General features: G+C 44.7%; 1 protein-coding gene across 3 annotated transcripts in view; it reads left to right on the top strand.

Annotated features, from left to right (window-relative positions):
• LOC121006089 (oocyte zinc finger protein XlCOF8.4-like) overlaps positions 1-14,152 on the top strand; it is a 41,910-nt gene extending 27,758 nt beyond the window's left edge. For all 3 annotated transcript variants that reach the window (XM_040439004.1, XM_040439005.1, XM_040439006.1), the window contains exon 7: positions 12,934-14,152. In XM_040439004.1, the coding sequence (XP_040294938.1) occupies positions 12,934-13,592 (659 nt within the window). In that variant the 3' untranslated portion in view covers positions 13,593-14,152. The remainder of the gene's footprint in view (positions 1-12,933) is intronic.
• The last annotated feature ends 459 nt before the right edge of the window (positions 14,153-14,611 follow it).

Here is a 14,611-nt window from a genome sequence, read left to right as displayed (position 1 = left end):
TGTTCTCAGTCATAGAAGATTTTGTATATGATTTATTATTCATGTGACTTCTGGGTAATTTTGCATCTATAAAACATGGGGCTATTTGAATGTGTTTTACTGTTCCTGAGAAAGGCCACAGGGGCCCTCCTGAAATAAACAATTTCACCATCCTTAGAACAGCGATACAGTTGAATTCTGTGGCGGGTCATGAGAGCCATTGTCTCCCTGCCTCACCCTCCACCCTCATAGGCTACAAGAAGCTAGGCTTGAAGCCTATGAAGTGGTGTGCGAACACCACAGGTGGTCACCAAGCAGTGACATTATTGCAACCACCTCAGCCAGGTCTCAGGCCACAGGATTAGGACAATTGGGATACATTATTGGCAGCCTACTGGGGACATTATAGGAGGTATGACTGAGGGCATTTTTAATACATAGGCATTACTAGGTGCACTGGAGGAGGTATTAGAGGGGGCATTATTGTTGCTGTAGGGTCTATCACAGAATATCAGGGAATTATAATATTGGGACACTACACTTCGTGCAGAATTATTAGGCAAATGAGTATTTTGACCACATCATCCTCTTTATGCATGTTGTCTTACTCCAAGCTGTATAGGCTCGAAAGCCTACTACCAATTAAGCATATTAGGTGATGTGCATCTCTGTAATGAGAAGGGGTGTGGTCTAATGACATCAACACCCTATATTAGGTGTGCATAATTATTAGGCAACTTCCTTTCCTTTGGCAAAATGGGTCAAAAGAAGGACTTGACAGGCTCAGAAAAGTCAAAAATAGTGAGATATCTTGCAGAGGGATGCAGCACTCTTAAAATTGCAAAGCTTCTGAAGCGTGATCATCGAACAATCAAGCGTTTCATTCAAAATAGTCAACAGGGTCGCAAGAAGCGTTTGGAAAAACCAAGGCGCAAAATAACTGCCCATGAACTGAGAAAAGTCAAGCGTGCAGCTGCCAAGATGCCACTTGCCACCAGTTTGGCCATATTTCAGAGCTGCAACATCACTGGAGTGCCCAAAAGCACAAGGTGTGCAATACTCAGAGACATGGCCAAGGTAAGAAAGGCTGAAAGACGACCACCACTGAACAAGACACACAAGCTGAAACGTCAAGACTGGGCCAAGAAATATCTCAAGACTGATTTTTCTAAGGTTTTATGGACTGATGAAATGAGAGTGAGTCTTGATGGGCCAGATGGATGGGCCCGTGGCTGGATTGGTAAAGGGCAGAGAGCTCCAGTCCGACTCAGACGCCAGCAAGGTGGAGGTGGAGTACTGGTTTGGGCTGGTATCATCAAAGATGAGCTTGTGGGGCCTTTTCGGGTTGAGGATGGAGTCAAGCTCAACTCCCAGTCCTACTGCCAGTTTCTGGAAGACACCTTCTTCAAGCAGTGGTACAGGATGAAGTCTGCATCCTTCAAGAAAAACATGATTTTCATGCAGGACAATGCTCCATCACACGCGTCCAAGTACTCCACAGCGTGGCTGGCAAGAAAGGGTATAAAAGAAGAAAATCTAATGACATGGCCTCCTTGTTCACCTGATCTGAACCCCATTGAGAACCTGTGGTCCATCATCAAATGTGAGATTTACAAGGAGGGAAAACAGTACACCTCTCTGAACAGTGTCTGGGAGGCTGTGGTTGCTGCTGCACGCAATGTTGATGGTGAACAGATCAAAACACTGACAGAATCCATGGATGGCAGGCTTTTGAGTGTCCTTGCAAAGAAAGGTGGCTATATTGGTCACTGATTTGTTTTTGTTTTGTTTTTGAATGTCAGAAATGTATATTTGTGAATGTTGAGATGTTATATTGGTTTCACTGGTAAAAATAAATAATTGAAATGGGTATATATTTGTTTTTTGTTAAGTTGCCTAATAATTATGCACAGTAATAGTCACCTGCACACACAGATATCCCCCTAAAATAGCTAAAACTAAAAACAAACTAAAAACTACTTCCAAAAATATTCAGCTTTGATATTAATGAGTTTTTTGGGTTCATTGAGAACATGGTGGTTGTTCAATAATAAAATTAATCCTCAAAAATACAACTTGCCTAATAATTCTGCACTCCCTGTATAGGGGCATTGTTATTGTGGAACTATAGGGTGGCATTATTACTACTGGGGACACTGGGAGCTTTATTACTACTGGGACACTATGGAGGGCTTTAAGACTACTGGAGACACTACAGGGGGCTTTCTTTCTACTGGAGACACTTTGCGACATATTACTACTAGGGCCACTATGGGGGACATTATTACAACTGGAAATTGTATTTTTTCTGCAATAAAGTATTTGAGGGTATTGGGGAGCACAGCCGGCACAGTTGGGGCACCAGGATGGGTAGGATGATGAAAAAGTGAGGAATCAAAGTTGTCTGTATGGCAAACTCTGCAGAGAAAAGACGTGGCTGAAAGAAGTTGTCATAGCTGTCTGGGCCAGATGGAGAAGATGAAGAAAGAGAACATATACATTAGAGGAGCTTTCACTAAATGTAATAGGCATGTAGTACTGTATTCTCCTGTATGTATGGTAGCGCTGAAGGTAGAGCTGGCTCACCCCCTCAGCCCCCCCTTCCCCTTATATCTTAATTATAGACAACTGAAGGAGGAGGATGACAGAATTTGGCAGCTGGTGCTGGACACCACAGAGGACCAGCTGCTTTTACATTGTTTCTTTTATTTTTGTTTATATATTACATATGTGTACTGTAATAATAATTACTTTTTGTCCATAGTAGGGCAAACCTAATCTTTCGATCAGCAAGTGGAGGTGCCCTGACCCTATTAGGGGTCAGGGGTATTATCCACCCAGTTCATTATAGATTCGAGTTCTTTTAAACATGTGCCTTTTGTGTTTTGTCATGCATTTTGAAATCATTAATAAAATATTATAATATATTTTAGAATAATTAACGAAGTCCAGTCTTCTGTGCATGTTTTCTTGTTCTTTGATATTGCTATGTACAAGTCCCTCTATGGCATGCACAATTTCTTCATTTTCAGACAGTGAATTGTCAGTGATCTACACTACTTTCTTCCAGAAGGCTGACCTTATTTTTCATCTTACTCTGCAGTGTGGGTGACAAGGGGGCTGGTATAGGGGTATGGGCTAGGGCAATGCCAAGAGGCATAGTAGGAGGGGGATTCCTCTTACCCACTTTGTTGCTCTTGTTGACAGTTGGGTTAATGCCTTTGGCTGCAACAAAGACATACAGTGCATTTGGAAAGTCTTCAGACCCTTTAACCTCTTTTGACATTTTGTTATGCTGCGGCCTTGTGCTAAAATGAAAAAAAAAAAATCTAGTTTTTCTGCATCAATCTGCGCTCAATCTCCCTTAATAAAAAATGAAAACAGAATTTCTCATCCGTATCATTGGGGGACACAGTCTTGACCTTGGGTATAGCTATTGCCACTAGGAGGCGACAGTAAGCAAAAAAAGTGTTGGCTCCTCCTCTCAGCTATACCCCTCCTGCAGACACTGAACTAATCAGTTTTAGCTTAGTGTCCGTAGGAGGCAGACCTCCCTGCTTTGCAGGTCTGCTAAATTTTTTCTTTTCATTCTTCCAAATTTTTTCTCTTTTTCTTTCCTTTAGCTGGGCTGAGGGCAATCTCCAAGCTGCCTGCGTTCCCACCCAGGAGACGGGAGTCCAGGGGGTCCCCAAGCCCGCTGCACATTTCCGGTCTCCAGAAGGCAAGGAGGACCAGAGGTTCCTGTAAAAACCTCTGTCTCCCGCCAGCATTCGGGTTACCATGTCCGTTCTCCGCCAAAGTCCCTGAGCTACTCTCAGCTGGAGCCAGGGGGGCAGAAAACGCCAGACGGCTGAGTATTCTCTCAGTCCCCAAGGCCCCCATTCCTCCTCCTCCCCCTCCTCAGGTTTTTTCATGTGAATATCCCCCATGGAGGCCTACTTACCTCCACCTGAGTCATCAGTTTCGGCAGGTGTCACTTGGGGGGGGAGACTTCTGCTTATTCCCAGACTTTCTCTAATAGCTCAGTGTGTTATTAGGTTGTTTACTAAGTAAAATGCCCTAATAATCTGGTGATTAACCTGCATGTGCATTTGGAAGCTAAGCAGGATGTGTTGTTGAGGAGAGTCCAATCTGGTGTAGTAGTTGCTCTAGTCCCACCAGCTGCCAATAAGCTCCGCCCCTGCCTTCTGCTTAACCCCTTCTTTGCCTCAGTGCTACTGTGCTGAGGAATGTGCTTCCGGGCTCTGCTGAGGCTTGCAGTGCTGGTTATTAGTACTGTGGGGACTCGCTCTGGTAGACAGGATTAGCGGACGCAGTATAGAGGCAACAACAAATTCTTTGGATCAAACAGTTCAGTGTTTTATTCACACTTTAGGCAAGTGACAAAACAAGCAGTCATATTCAAACAAAAAGTCACCTTGCGGTGTTGGTGGTAATTCACACCATGCGGCAATTCTGCCTCAAAGAGTCCTTGCTGATAACAGCACCAACCTGTTTTCACACCAAACAGGTAGCAAGCCTTCATCCAGACACAAGGCTCCCAGATCCCAACACAGAGACATGGCTTCTGAGCCCAGCTGCCTATTTAAGGACAGCCAGGTGCTGCCAAAAGCCAGACCGGCATTTAAAATCCGGTCCGGTATTTGACCTCACCTGGCTCCAAATCAGCCCAGCAGCACATGCTGGGAGGAAAATACCTGTTTTCCCAGACCAAACCTCTCACTGTGTCACAGTACAGATGGATGTGGGTGTAGTTCCCTTAGGTCTGTTTGGTTAGAATTGAGCTGTATATAAAATAAAATAAAAAGTCTATAAATATTTATATAACAAAGAAAAAGAAAAAAGAATACCGAAACAGGAGCCGTACATCTAAAATATTACAAATTTATTAAAGGAGACAGACACAACACAAAGTAAGTTAAAATCGTTGTATACAACAGATCAAGGCCATGTGAACCATGTATCGGCACATGCCCATCTGACCACAAACTCATAGACAGACCCCCACATCCATAAGCATATAATATTGTAAAGTGCATGTAATCCATCAACAATAAATAAGGCTCAAATACTTTTCATAAAAATGGCATGATGGGGGGGCGTGTGTGGTGGTCAGAAGAAAAGCCCGACGCGTATCGCCAGACTCGCTGGCTTCCTCAGGAATATATAAATATTTATATATTATTAACCCTTGGAGCTATTTGGTCTGTCTGAACCTAGTTCCCATGCCATTCTGTAGGCAGAATTTCTTTACCCTACTGCTGGATACATATGTCCTATAGCGTAAGCTCCCTGTAGCTTGCTCCCTTTCTATAGGCGGAGTAGTTACATTGTAGCATCTCCTTCTACCATAGGCGGAGTAAATTGCACGTGCTCTGGATGCCGTGCACCCTGTAGCATTAACCTCCTTCCACAAAAGGCGGAGTAACTGCACTTGCACTGGATACTGTACAGCCTGTAGCATTACCCTACTTCTGCAAAAGGTGGAGTAATTGCACTTGCACTGGATACCGGACAGCCTGTAGCATTACCCTCCTTCCATAAAAAATGCGGAGTATTTGCACTTCCAATGGATACTGTACATTTTGTAGCATTACCCTCCTTCCATAAAAGGCGGAGTAACTGCACTTACACTGGATGCTGTACTGCCTGTAGCATTACCTCCTTCCATAGGCGGAGTAATTGCACTGGATACGGGTCAGCTTATAGCATTACTCTCCTTCCATAGGTGGAGTAATTGCACTTACACTGGGTGCTGTTCTGCCTTTAGTATTACCTCCTTCCAGAGGCGGAGTAATTGCACTTACACTCGATGCTTTACTACCTGTAGCATTGCCTCCTTCCATAAGGCGGAGTAATTGCACTTACATTGGATGTTGTACTGCCTGTTGCATTACACTTCTTTCATAGGCGGAGTACTTGCACTTCCATTGGGTACTGTATAGCCTGTACTATTACCCTTCTTCCATAGACAGGGTAATAGGACTTCCATGGGGTACAATACATTCCGTTCCATTATTCTCTTTCCATAGGTGGAGTAGTGCCACTAACTCTGGACACGGTACAGCCGGTAGCTTTACCCTCCTCCCATGGGCGCAGTAATTGCAATTCCAGTGGGTGCCGTTCGGCTGGTAGCATTACCCTCCTTTTTTAAAGGACGGAGTGTTTGCACGTTTCTTAGGCAGAGTATTGGCACCTTCCGTGGGCTCCTGTACATCAGGTAGCATTGTTCTCCTTCCATAGGTGGACTATTTACACCACCATGGCATACCAGAAGTCCTGTAGCACTACCCTCCTTCCATGGCGGAGTAGTTGCACTATCACTGGATCCTATGCTTTCGCTAGCTTTCCTCTCCTTCCGTAATAGTAGTATTTGCACTTACTCCGTATACTGTACATTTTGTGGTATTACCCTTTTTGTATAGAGTGGTTGCTCTACCACCCTTCTTCATTGGGCAGGTAACTGCACTTCCGCTGGATACCATACGTCCTGTTGCATTACCCCCTCCGCAGGTGGAGTAATTGCACTAATACTGGTTGTCATCTGTCCTTTCGGTTTTCCCCCTTCTATAGGTGGATTAGTTGCACCACAATTGCATACTGTAGCATTACCCTCCTTTTATTGGTGGAGTAGTTGCACAACCAGTAGTGATTACACTACCCGTGGACCCGGTATATTGTGTCGGGTTTCCTTCTTCAGTCAGCGGAGTGATGCTTTATCGCATTTTCCGTCTTTCTTAGGTGGGACGGTAGCTGACAGGCTGTGGACTCAACACGATAGACATCCCTTCTCTGTCAGTAGGTGGAACAGATGCGCTACTTGTCAGTTTCCTTGCTTCTCAAGTGGAGGATGGCGCTAGCACCATATTCTGGGTGTTTACTGCTGTTTGGCCTCAGTCTCAGGGGGAACCTCTCCTCTGGTCCTGGAAACCATAGTTGGGCTATGGCCTCCCCCCTATGAGGCAGCCTTGCGCTGGCCATAGATTTTATGGCTACTCTTGTTCTGTGCCCCTACTGTGTGACTCCGTCCCAGTATTTCTGTTCATCGCCCCCCTTCTAGGAGTGGAACCTTCTTGCTAGTTGTAGCTGTGATTGTGCCTACATTTCCTTATCACAGGTGGCACTGTGTTCATGTTCTGCCATCACCAGGTGCGATAGATCTTCCAGGCCTTATATGTATGGGTTTGCTCACTTCTCGTGGGTATTAGTACGGCTTTCGGTGCATGGTATAACCTGACGATTTCTAGGGCTTCAAGCCTTTACAAGGTAGTGCATTGCCTCTACCTTCTACAGCTTTGCCTCCGTGTGGTTTTGGGTATGCACTTATTCAGTTTGCATATGTGTATTGCTGTCCTTGTCCTCGTACTGTCCTTGTTGTCACCCCTAGATGCTGGTTCCCCACTGAGCCGCATCAGCCTTCTCTATATCTCCCCTTTCGCAGGGCGAGTAGTTGCACTTTCTCCACATACTGTTACTGCCTGCTCGGCTAGTGTTCATAGCCATTGGGGGATCGTATGCCCCCTTTCTGCTGTGGGGTGCCTGCGCAGGTGGTGTTTGTCCAGGTTCTCTACCCCTGACTTGTTCATCATGGTCCCGCTGGGGTGTTCTTCTCTTCTGGCAGTCCGGTATGGTGTGTGGGGCCTATTCCTTCAGGCATCCCTACTTTCTCCCCCATGGGGGCAAATTTTGTCACATCTGCAGTTCTTTGGCTCTTGATATCTAGACATCATTCTTTTTCAGCTGAATTTGGCTTCCCTTTCTGCTGTTCGGACCTTTCTGCAGGAGGGGGCGCACGCTGTGCCCCCTTACCGGCTTCCGTTGAATCCTTGGGACCTTAATCTGGTGCTCAGCGCTCTCCAGTCCTCTCAGTTTGAGCCTTTGCACCAGGTGTCCTGCAAGGTGGCCTTTTTAGTGGCAGCCTTTTCCATCCCTAGGGTGTCTGATCTAGCGGCTCTTGCCTTTCGGTCGCCCTATATCATTAGCAGGCATCTGGTTTGGATTTGCATCTATCTGTTTCAGACGTCCTCTTTCCGACAGACGGATTCATTATTCGTCATTCCGGTCTGACCGAGACGAGGGCTGGCTGTCTCCAAAATTTCCATTTCCCGATGGATTTGTTTGGCTATTGTGGAAGCGTACCGCATCAGTGGACGGGCTCCACCCTTCCGGGTTACTGCTCATTTTGCTCGGGCAATGGTTGGGCAGTACATCTTGGGGCTTCGGCCCTTCAGGGTTGCAGGGCGGCTGCCTGGTTTTGCAAAAAGCGGTCCTCGGATTGGCAGGATGGCTTCTTTGTTTATGACCCACCCCGGGAACTGCTCTGGAACGTCCCAAAGTCAAGACTGTGTCCCCCAATGTGACGGATGAGAAAACTAGATTTTTGTACTTAAAATCAGTTTCTCTTCCGTTCATTGGGGGACACAGCTCCCACTCTTTTCACATGAATGATTCACCACAATTTAAACATAACATTTATTAATATATAATAAAAGGCCCAAAAATATTTATAAAACAAGACAAGGACACACCAAAAAATTCAATCAATGTGACCTCTTACTGCCTTCAGAACAGTGCAAAATCCAATAGGCAAAGAACAGGAGGGAGGATAGAGTGGAGAGACAGGGGTACTGGGACGCTGCCCTATGTATCCCTAGAAGCTCTCACTAGTAGTACTCCCTCTCTAGACTTCCCCTTACTGTCCCTTAATTAGGCAACAGTGACTGCCCAGTTTCGTCAAGAAAAAAAGGAAATGGAAAGGGAAAAATATAGTAATCCAAAAAGTGACTCAATGGTCCCAGGTGCAATTATGCTATATTGAACCGACGCGTTCAATCTAGAAATCATTCTTTTTCAGCTGAATTTGGCTTCCCTTTCTGCTGTTCGAACCTTTCAAGTGACGTCGGGAGTCACCTGACTAGTCACATGATCGGAAAGGGGGCGGATCACGTGTTGGTAGAGGCGGACTTTGAGTGTCTGAGTGGGGATTTAAATAGAACGCCCCAGACACTCATACTATTGCTGCCACTGCAGGATGTTGTATATAGGTGCTGCCACATGCAGGACCGTGGATAGGACTACAGCTGGACCACAATAATGCACCATGGAAAGCTAAGTAGTTTTATATGTACTCTTGATGTATTTTTGATGTGACCACCACATATATATTTTGTACAGGAGCTTTACTAGGCATTTATAGGAAGTTTTAATAATCTGCAAATTGGGCCCCTGATGATTTGGAGGATGCCAATGAAACGCGTCGGGTCAATTATAGCATAATTGCACCTGGGACCATTGAGTCACTTTTTGGATTACTATATTTTTCCCTTTCTGTTTCCATTTTTGTTGTTGACGAAACTGGGCAGTCACTGCTGCCTAATTAAGGGACAGTAAGGGGAAGTCTAGAGAGGGAGTACTACTAGTGAGAGCTTCTAGGGATACATAGGGGCAGCGTCCCATTACCCCTGTCTCTCCACTCTATCCTCCCTTCTGTTCTTTGCCTATTGGATTTTGCAGTTAGAAATCGCATTGATTGAATTTTTTTGGTGCGTCCTTGTCTTGTTTTATAAATATTTTTGGGCTTTTAATATTATACAGGGTGGGCCATTTATATGGATACACCTTAATAAAATGGGAATGGTTGGTGATATTAACTTCCTGTTTGTGGCACATTAGTATATGTGAGGGGGGAAACTTTTCAAGATGGGTGGTGACCATGGCGGCCATTTTGAAGTCGGCCATTTTGAATCCAACTTTAGTTTTTTCAATAGGAAGAGGGTCATGTGACACATCAAACTTATTGGGAATTTCACACGAAAAACAATGGTGTGCTTGGTTTTAACGTAACTTTATTTTTTAGTGAGTTATTTACAAGTTTCTCTTTGTTTACAGCCATTGACATGTCGCCAAGGTTAACACGTGAGGAGCGGATAGAAATTGTGTTGATGTCTCGTGAACGCAGTAACCGGGTCATTGCAGCAGATTTCAATGCAAGACCCTACGAGACCACCCATCTCGCATGCTACAGTTAGCAAACTGCTTGCTAAGTTTCGTGAAACTGGTTCAGTGTTGGATTTGCCAAAATGAGGACGTATGAAATCTGTCTCTAATGAAGAAACATCAGTGGCTGTCCTAGCTGTCCTAGCTCATTCAGCAAGAGCCCACAGCGTAGCACTCGCCGCATGTCACTGGAGAGTGGCATTAGTCGAACATCCCTTCGGCGGATATTAGCTACTCACAAATGGCACCCTTACAAACTCCAGCTACTGCAGCATCTCAACGAGGATGACCCAGATCGGCGCACTGAATTTGCAGAATGGGCAAAACAAAAATTGGAACAGGACCCTCAGTTTACGCAGAAGATTTTGTTCAGTGATGAGGCAAACTTTTATGTGACTGGTGAAGTTAACAAACAAAACCACCGCTATTGGTCTGACACTAACCCACATTGGATAGATCCCTCCAAGACTGTTGGAACAAAAAAATTGATGGTATGGTGTGGTATATGGGGTACAAAGATAGTGGGGCCATTCTTTATCAACGGAAACCTCAAGGCCACTGGATATGCTACATGATGATGTGTTTCCCTCTTTATGCACTGAAGCTGGCACGTTCCCTGAGTTTTTCCAGCAAGATGGTGCACCACCACATTATGGGTGTCAGGTCCGAGCATTCCTAGATGAACAGTTTCCTGGAAAGTCGATTGGTCGTCGAGGGCCAGTTGAATGGTCCCCAAGGTCTCCCGATCTGACCCCCTTAGACTTTTATCTTTGGGGTCATCTGAAGGCAATTGTCTATGCTGTGAAGATACGAGATGTGCAGCACCTGAAACTACAGATACTGGAAGCCTGTGCTAGCATTTCTCCTGCAGTGTTGCTATCAGTGTGTGAAGAGTGGTTGCATTGACAATCCAACACAATGGGCAGCACATTGAACACATTTTATAAGTGGTCAGAAACTTGTAAATAACTCATGAAAGAATAAAGTTACGTTAAAACCAAGCACACCATTGTTTTTCTTGTGAAATTCCCAATAAGTTTGATGTGTCACATGACCCACTTCCTATTGAAAAAACAAAAGTTGGATTCAAAATGGCCGCCATGGTCACCACCCACCTTGAAAAGTTTCCCCCCTCACATATACTAATGTGCCACAAACAGGAAGTTAATATCACCAACCATCCCCATTTTATTAAGGTGTATCCATATAAATGGCCCACCCTGTATATTAATAAATGTTATGTTTTAATTGCGGTGAATCATGTGAAAAGAGTTGTCAATATTGTTACCGCTTACAAATTTGGCCTTGACTACTGGAATTTGGTCGTGTGTGTTTTGTATGACACAGCTCACAGCCTGTATGTACATTAGTGTTTCTCCTAGATGGGTCCTTCTGGTTCTTCAGAATGACCCATCTCCGGTTTTCTTCCTTTTTATTATTTGCTGTTGGCTTCTCCTGACTTCTCCTACTGCTTTTTTACAAACTCATTAGCCCAGTGTCTGCAGGAGGGATATAGCTGAGAGGAGGAGCTAACACTTGTTTTGCTTAATGTCGCCTCCTAGTGGCAATAGCTATACCCAAGGTCAAGAGTAAGTACAAAAATCTAGTTTTAAAATGTGTTTGCAAATTTTTTTTAAAAGGAAAAGCTTTCGCATGGACATAAGTATTCAGTCAGTCCCTTTGCTGTGACACTTAAAATTTAGCCCTTGGGGCCTCTCATTTCTCTTTATCATCTTTAAAATGTTCCTGCACCTTGATCGGAGTCCTCTGGATAGATCATCAGCATCTGATCGGCAGGGGTCGACACCCGGGACCCCTGCCGATCAGCTGTTTGAGAAGGCAGCGGCGCTGGCAGTAGTGCCATGGCCTTCTCGCTGTTTACCGCAGGCCCAGTGACGTCACGACTAGTATCACTGGCCTGGGCGTGGCTAAGCTCCATTCAAGTGAACAGAGCTTAGCCCCGCCCAGGCCATTGATACTAGTCGTGACGTCACTGGACCTGCGGTAAACAGTGAGAAGGCCGCGGCACTACTGCCGGCGCTTCTGGCTTCTCAAACAGCTGATCAGCAGGAGTCCCGGGTGTCGGACCAATGCCGATCAGATGCTGATGATCTATCCAGGGATAGATCATCAGTTTTAAAAAACTGCAGAACCCCTTTAAAGTAAAACTACTAAATACTTAGTCAATGCAATATTGTCATGTTAGGTAGGAAAGAGTGCAGCCTCCACCCACACTACTGTCCCTACCTAATTCAGTGATCTGCCTAAATAGCGGCTCCTAACATGGTGACAGTCCTTGACCTGGCTAAGTGCACAGGACCTAATTGGAGGGTGAAGCGGTAGACTGGGTCAGAACCAAACAGACACGACAGACAGAAAAAGTACCAAAGTACAAAACCGAAAACAAGCCCAAGTCAAAACCAGTGTGTCACATCAAAACCAATGGAGAGACAAATGTAGAGTCAACTACCAAGCAGGTTAAAAACCAGGAGGTAATGTCAGAGGCAAAATCAGCAGTCATAGGCGAGGTCACTAACAGGCAGAAGGTCAGGAATCCAGAGAATATGCAATAGTACACGTGTGAGGCAGTCAATCACAGGCGACAGTGGCCAGCAGTCCCCTGTTTAAATACCCCATAGACAGGAAGCATTTGAAACTGGTGCAAAGCTTGACTGGCCCACCATCCCTGCTCCCTCCTAGGCCGACCAGCCCCACTGTCAGCAGGGCTGCTTGCCACAGCAATGGAGTGACACTGGCAGCACTGCCATAGAGAAGCCAAGCTCGCTAGGGTTTTTTCTTTGCAATAAATTAGCATAGGTTTTCACTTTGTTATTATAGTTGGACTACTGGGTTCTAGATAAAAAGTTGCAGTAAAAATGTGAAAAATATTTATATTTGATTAATCCGTGCATTGTAATAGACTTGCCTATGCTTTTCTATTTTTTTAATGCTCCCCAGATTCTGAAACTAAAGAGAACATGCAAGATGAGGAGCACCCTACCACTCGGAATGTCCATTCAGCGTATCATCATTCTGATGAGTCATTTTCTGCCAGTCCTCCATACATGATCACACACTCTATACCTCACATTGGGGATCAGGTATATGTATGTTCCGAATGCGGTGACAGCTTCAACTGCAAGTCACACCTAGTGTCACATCAGAAGTTACACACGGGTAAAAAACAGTATGTCTGTTCGGACTGCGGAAAATGTTTTGCATACAACTCGCACTTGGCCAGGCATCATATCATACACACAGGGGAGAAACCATATTCGTGTGAAAACTGTGGGAAATCTTTTACTCAAAAGTCCTACCTTGTTCTTCATGAGAGGTGCCATACGGGGGAAAAGCCGTTTTCCTGCTCGGAATGTGGGAAATGCTTTGCTCGGAACGCTAGTCTGTGTATGCATCAGAGAATTCACACCGGAGAGAAACCATACTCGTGCATGGACTGTGGCAAAAGTTTTTCCCAAAGATCTTACCTTCTTCTCCATCAGACGTGTCACAGAGGGGAAAAACCCTTCTCTTGTCCTGACTGTGGGAAGTGCTTCACTACAAACTCGTATCTAGTTAAACATCAAAGGACTCACATTGGTGAGAAGACAAAGGCATAGCCCATGCCTTATTGACTCCTATTAAACTGCTCATTTCTTCATGTTCACCAGTGTGCCTCATGTCAAGGTCACTTTGTTGTGTCGTCTCTTGTTCAGTAGATCTGTGGGATCTTCACACGTACAATGGTAGCATTCATTATTGAATAGTGATTGTCATAAAACATCAAATGCCGCAGCCCCTCTTTGACATCACATAGAATACCATATTGGTTACACCCTTGCTTAGGTATCCCTGGTCATAGAAAGTGTCCTAGGGCTGTTACAGCTGAATGCTGTGTCAGCAAAATGTCAACATGTTTGGGAAAATTTATCAAAGGTTCCATGCCAGTTTTCTGGTGTAAAAAAACCAAACAAACAATTTTTGAGCAAGTGCCATTTTGTGGCCGAAATGGTGGCTTTCTGCCTTTTTATACCATCTTCCGAAAATTGGGCATGAAGTTCATGCAGGCTTATTGGAGTAATGTGGCATCCCATGGCCTGGAAAGTTTACTGTAATTGACACCAGAAACGGTGTAAATTATAGATGAAATCACACTAGCTGGCATATATTTGACCTTTTTGCACAATTAGGACCAAAGATGTACCCAATTTATTAATGTTTTTTTTTTTTTAGAGTTCTTTTTGTTTATATTTCCAAACTGCCTTGAGAAAAACTCGCATTACTTTCCCAAGCCGCCTCCAATGCAGCGCTGCTGCTCTATCCTCTCTGCCATGATGTATTGTTTTGGCTGCAGTAGTGACATCCTGTATACCGCAGCCAGTCACTAGCTATGTGGCCTCTGAGGTCAGTGAATGGCTGCAGCCCAAAAAAAGTGGTGGTGGTGCTGGTTTGGAGGGGATTTTTTTAATTATTATTTTATTAGGTTCCTAGCAGTTTGGAGAAATACAAGAACTCTGATAACCCATTTGAAACAGTAACTGTGCGCCTTTAAACAGTTTGCAAATAAGTAGACAAATTGGAGCATAGGTTTTTAAATGGAGTTTTCCCAATCTTTATAGAGGTTGAGTGCTTTGTGTTT

This window comes from Bufo bufo, chromosome 6 (assembly GCF_905171765.1).
Source record: "Bufo bufo chromosome 6, aBufBuf1.1, whole genome shotgun sequence".
NCBI classification, from domain to species: Eukaryota; Metazoa; Chordata; class Amphibia; order Anura; family Bufonidae; genus Bufo; species Bufo bufo.
This window is presented reverse-complemented; position numbering and strand designations above follow the sequence as displayed.